The 9,325-nt window shown below is 61.7% G+C and overlaps 1 protein-coding gene across 1 annotated transcript; it reads right to left on the reverse strand.

Annotated features, from left to right (window-relative positions):
• Positions 1-188: 188 nt before the first annotated feature.
• Positions 189-6,836, reverse strand: LOC118634107 (keratin, type I cytoskeletal 42). The gene is made up of 8 exons (XM_036268421.1): positions 6,363-6,836; positions 4,119-4,201; positions 3,852-4,008; positions 2,642-2,803; positions 1,921-2,046; positions 1,463-1,683; positions 405-454; positions 189-286 (listed from the first exon to the last, which is right to left on the reverse strand). Exons 1-8 carry the CDS (start codon positions 6,819-6,821, stop codon positions 189-191), a joined length of 1,356 nt encoding a protein of 451 aa, XP_036124314.1. The 5' UTR covers positions 6,822-6,836.
• Between the last annotated feature and the right edge of the window lie 2,489 nt (positions 6,837-9,325).

Here is a 9,325-nt window from a genome sequence, read left to right on the forward strand (position 1 = left end):
TAGTGGCCACTGGGGCAGACGCGGGAGGCCCCCTCCGCCAGGGGCTGCAGGAAGCAGGCGCAGAAGGCAGCGGCCCTCGGGCAGTGGCCCCGGCAGGCGCTCGGGGCTCAGCGGTAGCGTGCTCGGAGCTGGAGGCGACGGCTGCCCCGTGCCCTTCGAGGCTGGGCTGATGCGAGTGGGGAGGAGCCTCAGTGGGTAGAGCGGTGGACCTGCTCCCGGGTGGAGATCACCTTGCCGTCCTGGACCTCCTCCACAATGGTGCGCACCTGGCGGTTGGTCACCGTGGCTGCGGACAGCAGAGGAGGGCAGAGCCGTGAACCTCAGGCCAGAGCCCCTCCCCTGTCCCCACGCAGAAGGGTCCTCAGATTTCCCACCTCCTCTGGGCAAGACAGGGCGGCTCTTACCTTCCCTGGTGGGCTGCGAGGCCTGGAACGAGGAGTACTGGGTGGCCAGGCTGCAGGAAGGGACAGGGGGACCTGTCAACCCAGGGGTGCTGGCTGGGGGCCCAGCACCCTGGGAGGAAAAGCAGCCAGGGAGGCTGGGGACAAGGGGAGAGAGGTCCCAGCAAATCAAAGAGAAATCGCAGCTGGGGGTGCACAGAAAAGAATGACCACCGCCAGGGTCAAAGGGCACAGGCCCAGTGGGCAGGAGTAAGGAAAGGGGACACCCCAACAGAAGGCCAGAGGCACTTTGCAGCTCACCAGGCATTTACAAGGAGAAGCTACGCAAGTGGTTTTTCCATATCTAGAAGGGCCCAACTAACAGACTCGATTAAAGCAAGAGAGACCGTGGTTAGACTACAGATGGACTTCCGTGTCATCAGGAAACAAAAAAGCTGGAATACCTGACTAAGCACAGAGACTCCGGTTGTTCCAAGCCCCTTTACCGTAGGGCCCTATCCACCCTCCTAATTTCAAACCTGATCACCATCCTGCTGCTCATCGCATATCGGGTAATGGCGTCACCAACCACAAGTCATGGGAACCAGAAACCCAGGGTCATCGTCACCTACACCTTCATGTGCTCACTACACACTTACTGAGTCCTGCTGCGAGCCTTGCTCACCCCCTGTCCAGGCCTCTTCCTGCCCCTGCCCTGCCCCTGCCTCACTGCAGGCCTGCCCGCTCCCTGTGCAGCCTCCTCACAGGCCCTCCTGGCCCACTCTGGCCTCCCCGATGCTTCTCTCCCTCTGCAGCCAGAGTGAATGTCCTGAGGCATCTTGATCATACCCATCCTGTGCAAAACCCCTCCGTGGCACCCGAGGCCGACACCATCTAGCCAGCGTGCTGCAGCGTGTCCCTCAGTGCTCCTCCCACTGGACCCGGCCGGGGTCTCAGTGCCCCCCCGCAAGCCTCCACCCCTCCTCCGGACCTTGCTGGTGCTGCCCCGGCCACTCACACGCCCCTCCCTGGGTGAAGTGGCCCCAGCCCACTTGAGCAGGTGCCCGAGTGCCCCCACTCACTGGGCGTCCTCGCCCTCCAGCAGGCGGCGGTAGGTGGCAATCTCCTGCTCCAGCCGAGTCTTCACATCCAGCAGCACCTGGTACTCCTGGTTCTGACGCTCCATGTCACAGCGCAGCTCCCCCAGCTGCTGCTCTATGCTGCTGATGAGCCCCTGCAGCTGGGCCAGCTGGGCCCCGTAGCGCGCCTCGGTCTCCGCGAGGCTGCCCTCCAGCGATGCTTTCTGTGGGCCAAGGAGTAGGTGGGTGGGTAAGACCAAGATGTCGGGGCCCTTCCCTTCCCAGAGGGGGACCCCACCTTTTGGGTTGTGGGTGCAGACAATAGGTAGGGAGGTAACTAGGGAGAGAGGGGCCCGTGGCACTGTGTGTAGTGGCACTGTGAGGGAGTCTCTGGTTCTCTGAGTGGGGGTCTCCCCGCCCTGGGGTGACAGGGACACGGAAGGAAGGGACGGAAGCCCTACCATGCTGAGCTGGGACTGCAGCTCGATCTCCAGGTTCTGCACGGAGCGACGGAGCTCGGTGATCTCTGTCCTGTGGCCCTGCAGGGCCTCGGTGTTGGTGGCCACCTCGCGGTTCAGCTCCTCCGTCTGGAAGCAGGCCAGGCCACCAGGCCTTGAGCAGGCTTGTGGAGGTGGGACCGAGGACAGGGACCACCCCGAGCCCAGACCTCCCAGACTTGCTCCACCAGCGCATTGCTGGCCTCTGTGGGGCCCCAAACACACCTGCACTTGGACACCCTCTGGCCCACAGGGGGGCTCAGCGGGGCTCACCCTGCTTCGTGGTCATTACACTGGTCACTGCTCCTGAGCTGTGAGCACTGCGCAGAGACAGGCCCTGGGCTCTACTCTCTCTGTGCCTGTTGCTATCCAGGGACTGTCGCTGCTCAGTGTGCTTCCTCAGGACATGAGCATCCAAACACACACCTACAAAGGCCTGTGCAGGAGAAGCCCTCGCTGGGGTGAGGAGACCTGGATCTGCCCCCCGGTCGCCGCGGAGGGTGGTGTGAGCCAGAGGCCTCTCTGAGCCTCACAGACGCACCTGAACTCGAGGGCTGGTCCAGCTGGTTTCCAAAGGCCCTTCCAGATGGAACAGGCTGTGGAGCTACCCATTTTCCAGCCACACTCAGCACACAGCACCTGCACGCACACGTGTGTGCACACCTGCTCACGCACGGCCACCCACCTTGCTGAAGAACCAGTCCTCGGCGTCCTTGCGGTTCTTCTCCGCTATCTTCTCGTACTGGTCGCGCATCTCGTTCAGGATGCGGCTCAGGTCCATGCCGGGGGCGGCGTCCATCTCCACGTTGACGTCTCCACCCACCTGGCCTCGCAGGGCATTCATTTCCTGGGCAGAGAGGAGCGCAGGAGCTCACCCAGGGCCACCCTGGGGAGAGACCCTGGGGCCTGCCTTCTCCACCTTGGGAGACAGGTGTAGATGATGGGCAGACACAGACCAGCCGACAGCTCCTCACCCTGAAGGTGGAGGCAGAGGTCATGTCTCAAATGTGTGGGGCTGTGGATATCAAACATCTTCCCCAAAACACATCCAGTGTCCCTCCCCAGTGAGTGCAACCCTGTCATGGCCGGGGTGAGCCAGGAATGCCTCACCGCCCGTCACCGGTGCCAGCCACGCAGCACAGCGGGGAAAGCAGCCCAAGTCGGTCGGGAGGACCAGACCACACCAGGAAATGCAATCCCTACAGCCAGCCTCAAAGCCAACTGGAGACACGTTCTGGGCTCCTGCTACTTGGGGACTGGGCTCCCCTAGCTCAGGGCAGCCCAGAGTCAGCTGAAAAGGAAGCCACAGGCTCATGAGTCCCCCTGCAGGACCTTGGGTTGAGCCTTGGCGTCCCTGGGATCCAGAGTTCCTGAAAAAGAAGGTGGGAGAGGTGGCAGAGTGGTGGGGCTGGACCTGGACCTGGACACGGGTCAGACAGATCGCAGGGAAGATGCTGTGCAGCCTTGGAAAATTCCTTACCCTCTCTGAGCTGTTTCTTCACTGGTAGAGGGAAAAGCAAGCACCCTTCTCCTAGCTCAGGTGTCGGTATCAGCTGAAATAATTGCTGTTAATCACTTGTAATGTGCTGGGCAGATGTTCGTTGTTATGACTATCACCATTATAATTAATTGTAATAATTAGCATGCATGTTCTTAGACTGATGTGCTCATTAGATAGTTAACTGCCACCACACAGTGGGCTATGCCTTAAGGAACATGGAAAGTATCTTTGTGGGGAGAAGGCCGTCCAGGCCTCACCCAGGGCCCTCTGAGGGTTGCCCAGGTGAGGGCCAGGAACCCAGCCTGGGTGGGCACCGGCCCAGGAAGAGTCAGCTGCCGCAGCCTTGCTTATCCCCAGGCAAGTTTCCCTGCCTGCGTTCCCACGTTGGCCTCACCTCCTCGTGGTTCTTCCGGAGGTAGACCAGCTCCTCCTTCAGGTTCTCGATCTGCATCTCCAGGTCGGCCCTGGCCAGGGTCAGCTCGTCCAGCACCCGGCGCAGGCCGTTGGTGTCGGCCTCCACGCTCATGCGCAGGTTCAGCTCCGTCTCGTACCTGGGAGGGGGAGGCGTGAGCCGTGGAGGACCACAAGGCCCACCTGCACAGAGCGCTCTGTGATGTGCAGAGCTGGACCCGCCGCCACAGCCCAGGAGGCCCAGACTCACTTAGTGCGGAAGTCGTCGGCTGCCAGGCGGGCATTGTCGATCTGCAGCACCAAGCTGGCATTGTCGATGGTGGCCGCCAGGATCTGGGGACGATGGCGGGTGCTCTGAGCAAGCCCCTCCGCAGCCCCCGGAAGACCTGCACCACCCCCTTGTAGCCCTTCGGAGAGTGTGCCAGAGTGAAGGATGGTCCCTGTGGTGTGGTTTCCTCCTCGGAGGGCCCTGCTGGGGGACTCACAGAGTGGTGGGGCACAATGCCCAGGCACAGGTAACCATGATGCCAGGAGAGAGACCCTCATGTACCCCTCAACAACCAAGGGGGTCATTGCCCAAGCCACCAGGACCTCACTCCCTCTTTCCCAACTAACTACCTCTAGACTCAATTACCACCTCCTCCAGGAAGCCCTCATCAAGCCCCCACCTGGGCCCCTCCTCCTGGACACACCTCCTCCCTGCCCATCTCTCTTCCAGGGCACTTCTCCCGAGTGTGACTTTTCCATGGCTTTTCATTTCCTCCTCCAGTGAACTCTGAGTTTCAGGAGACAAGTCCATGTCTGTCTTTTTCCCTTCAGACTCCCCAGCCCTGGGCACAGGACCGGCCCACAGTTGGCTCCCAAGGCCAACACCAGTTTAATTAAGTGATTAATTAGTTAATCGATGAGATGATGACGGGCCCCACTGTAAACCTAAGGCAGAGTTTTCTTTTCCCACAGGGTCATCGGGAGGTTGGAATGAGAACATGGAAGATTCTGAAAGGAGCAGAGGGTTAGTTATTATTACTGCTGCCGTCACTGTTATTGTGAGAAATGCCCAAGACAGCGAGGCCCAGAGGGAGCAGGCCAGTGGGGTTGAAGGTGGGATGATTCAAGGCCAAGGGCTGACACGTAGAAGGTCTAAGAGGGGAAGGCCCGCCAGGGGAATGCATCCCAGTAGGCTCGTCTGGTCTGGGCAGTGACCTGGTCAGGCCCCGTTTCCAGACTGAGTCCGAGGGCCAGTTTGTGACCCACCCCGGGCCTCAGTGGGCCAGTCCCCTCACCTCCCTGTTCAGGATGCCAACTGGGTCCAGCAGGGGCCATTGCGCAAATCCCTGAGGGGTGCAGTGACTCAGAGGGGAGGGGGCCGGTTGCAGGGTGCACCGGGGTGCGGGTGAGGAGCTGTCTGGCCCGGAACAGCATCGAGAACACACTGAGTCACCGGGGCTCCCCTGGCTCCCCTGCCCAGGCCAAGCCCAGGACCCGATCCGGCAGTCCCGGCTGCTCTGCTCCCGGGGGCAAATGCAGGAAGTCCCGCCTGGTGCCAGCAGCACAGGCAAAGTCCCTCGAAGGCGGCACCACGCCCGGTTCTCACCAGGAACTGAGCAGGCCTGACCGCTGGGGACCAGCCCGGCCCCACCCTGCGGTCCTCCAGCCTGGCTCCCTGCTTCTCTTCCACCAACCGCTCACCTGCCCTGGGGGCTGCAACCCTGCAGATGCCTCCAGGGCCCATTTGTGCAGAAGACCCAAGTGCCACACTCACGGAATGCCAAGGCCATGTCCTTAGAGGTCATGGGTGTGTGAGAAACAGAGAGAGAGAGAGAGAGTTGTCTCCTTCATCAGACTAAGAGAAATTCCTTCTCTCGAGCTTCTTCCTTCAAGGACTCTACCCCTAATCTGCAAGGAGAGACAGCCTCTGCCCTCAGGGACCCCCAGAGTGATCTTCATGGAGGGAGTGAGGAGGACCCACAACAAAAGCAGCCATGAGAACATGCCAAACTCAGTGAAATTAGCACAACGAAAAGGGCATAGATTGAACCTCAGCGTGTTGAAGGGATCCCACGGTCTGGGGATAAGAGGCAAGTTCCATCCATCCAGGATGACTGCCTGGAGGAGGTGAGGCAGGCAGACAGGACCAGAGGGGAACAGTTTCGAAGCCTTCCCTGCTTACATTCCAGCTCCCAGCAGCCAACACCACACTCTCCCCCACCTCCGTGCCTTTGCCCACCCTGTTCTCTCCTGCTGCCTTCAAGGTTCTGAAGCCTTCCTCGCTCACTCCTCCATCACCCCCCAAATACACTCCGCACAGAAAGAGAGAACTCCAAACAACCTCCCTGCCCGAGATGTCCTCCAGGCCTGAGACCAGCGAGTGAGTGAATGATGGAGACGCAAGAGAGAAATGTTCACAAAGGTCCAAAGTTGGGATGACTGAGCAGGTACTAAGGATGGGCAGCGGGCAGAGGGCAGAGGGCAGGGAGCTGCCTGGTCCACACACCTTGTTCTTCAGCTCCTCGATGGCCTTGAAGTAGTGGCTGTAGTCCCGGGCGGGCTCGGGCCCCTGCTTCTTGTACCAGTCTCGGATCTTCACCTCCAGGTCGGTGTTGGCCTCCTCCAGGGCGCGCACCTTGTCCAGGTAGGAGGCCAGGCGGTCGTTGAGGTTCTGCATGGTCTCCTTCTCACCTCCCCCCAGCAGGGCCTCTGACACACTGTAGCCGGCGCCATAGCCCCCGCCCAGGTTGCAGGAATAGCCCCCACTATAGCCCCCGCCTAAGCCGGCTGTGAAGCGGGATGAGGTGACCGACATGTTGCCGCAGCTTCCAGCTCCCAGGAGGCTGGGGGCTCGGCAGGTGCCCCCAACTCGGACCGTGGACACCCGAGAGAAGCCCCCGGTGGGCACACACGGGCCCTTGAGAGAGCTGGAGGTGGAGAACTGGCGGATGCTGGTGGTGGCCATGGTGTCCACAGGTCAGGAGCAGTGCCTGGTCTGGGCACAGACCCTGGCGGCCCTTTATAGCCAGGCTACAGGGGGGCAGGGCCCCTGGCCCTTGAAGTCAGAGCCAAAACCCCAGCTGTGTAATTTGCTTCTGTATCAGCCGCCCAGGGCCTGGGGCTCAGGCCGGACCTGCTGAGTGCATCCCCCAGGCCCCCTCTCCTGCCTGAGCCTGGCCCGGACCCGTGGCCTCTTAGGAGCCCATTGTTCAGAAACAAAGGTGGTGTTGGAGCTGCAGCCGCGGGGTAGGGTGATGCTCCATCCTCAGCAGCAATTAGGCCTCTGAGCTCATTCTTGGGGGAGTTGGAGAACCCAGCCCTGGGAGCCAGAAAAGACCGGGAACAAGGCTCCACAGGCCTGAAGCCCAGAGGCTGCTCTGCCCCCAACCCAGCATTCCCGGTCCCCGGGGACAGGGTGGAGAGACTCAGGGTGACTGACACCCTCGCTCACCTCCAGTGGGCCTTGAGGAGCCCCCAGGCTGAGAGGGACACTCTACCTCTGACCTGGGGAGCCCTCAGGTCCTCGGAGTGCTCCCAAGTCTATGGCCCTGGCCTGGGGCGCCCCTTATCTAAGGGGAATAGACACACAGCTGACCTGAGAGAGCTTCGGATCCAAGTCTTATAGGAAGTCAATTCATGAGCCTCAGTTTCCTCGTTTGCAAAATGGAGATGATTCCTGTCTCCCATGGCCTCTGAAGGAATCTGGGGAGCCAGTGACATCCGCCAGGCTGGGGCTGAGGGGGAGGATGGGGCCAGGTGAGGGTGACCACTCCTGCTCATTTTTCTAGCACCAGGATTCGGGGGGCAGGACCTGTGGGGCAGGGCGCCCCTCAGTCAGCTCTGCGCCTGCGCCCTGCAAGGGAGCAGCCTGATCCCACATCCGGGCGGTTGGCACCCGCCACCACCCGACAAGGGGATTACCAGCCTAATCTCTGCGGCGCTAATGATTTAGGCGCTGCCAGGACACTGGCGTCTGCATGGGGCCTGTCTGAATGGGGAGCTTCCCAGGGCAGCGGGGGCCCATGGGCAGGGGAGGGCCAACCTGTCTCTACGGGAAGCTTGCGGGTGGCCTGGGCACCCCGCCACACACAGGGACGGGGGGGAGTTGGGTGTTCCATGCCACCAGAGCTCCTATGATGAGACTAGATACTGGAAAGACTCCTGCTCAGATGGAGGGTGATCTCTCATGAAAGGTGTTCCTTGACTTGAAGAGTGGGGACAGCACGAGCTATCTAGGAGAGAAGGCACGAACCCCGATCTTATCCTGCTTCTGCCCTGCCTAAGAAATTTGGGGTTCCGAGGGTTGCTGAGGGTTGGAGGGAAGGGGCCCAAAGCCAAGGTCAGACCACCAGGGCTGTTTCATGAGGTTAGACATCAGGAAGGACTTCCTGGCACACCAAGACCATCTTGGGGGAAGAGAGGGAACCAAGAGAACCTGAGGTCACCCCGGGGGGCCAGAGGCAGGCCTCGCACCAGCTGGTCACCCTCACTCAAATGGCATGCAGTGAGGAGAGACCCTCCCCATCCCCCCATCCCCACACTGCCAGGAGCCGGCTGCCCCAGGGGCTCCTCTGCCCCTCCCCCTCCGGGCCAGCCTCACTCCCTCTGAGAAGGGACTGCCCCTCCCAGCAATCCCAGGAGCAGAGCAGGGACCTGGGGAAGGGCCAGGCCTGAGACACCATCTGCCCTTCAGTGTCCGCCCTGGAGCTCACCTCCAAGGCCCCCAGACCTTCGCCTTGAGGCCCAGAGAATCTGTCCTCCGTCCCTCCTCCCTTCAAAGTCACCAAGGCCTCTGCCTGTCACCATTCGCGCCTCGCCGGAGGGCAGGCAGCGAGCTCAGCTCTGGGCCTCTGCCTCCCCACACCAGCGACTCCCAGACCCTTCGCTGCACCTGCGGAGCCCTCCCGGCACAGACGGCCGGCTCAGGCCCTCTCGCAGGCGACAGGGCAGATCCACTCCGGGAAGACTCTCTGGGCTTCCAGAGCGTAGGGCCGTCCCTGGCAGGCCTACCACAGACATTCCTCCAGCACAGCCAGGGACGGCCCCCACCAGCTCTTCCCCTCAATGCTCCTGAGGTTAGACATCAGGAAGGACTTCCTGGCACACCAAGCCGGGGGGGGGGGGGCACGGCTCAGGGCAGTCCTGCGGGCCGGGCGTTAGCAGCAGAGCCACGCCTGGAGCCAGGGCCCAAGCAGCTCCCACTCTCCCTGCAGGGAGGAAGACTTGGCAGGAGCCAGCCAGAGGGCCGCTCAGCCATGGCTGCTCCTGCCCAGGCCTGCCCTCCACCCCCAGCAGGGAGAGGCCCCTGGCAGCTGAAGGGCAGTGCAGGCCTACAGACCCCACGGTTGTCAGCAGCTTGGCCCACACGGAGGCTGAGGAAAAGGAGGAAGAGATCCAGCCCAAGAGGCTGCTGGGAATCCAGGGCAATGGGGAAGGGGACAAGGAGAGGCCCCAGGCCCTGGCCAGTTT

Source organism: Molossus molossus, unplaced genomic scaffold (genome assembly GCF_014108415.1).
Source record: "Molossus molossus isolate mMolMol1 unplaced genomic scaffold, mMolMol1.p scaffold_m16_p_19, whole genome shotgun sequence".
Lineage (NCBI taxonomy): Eukaryota > Metazoa > Chordata > Mammalia > Chiroptera > Molossidae > Molossus > Molossus molossus.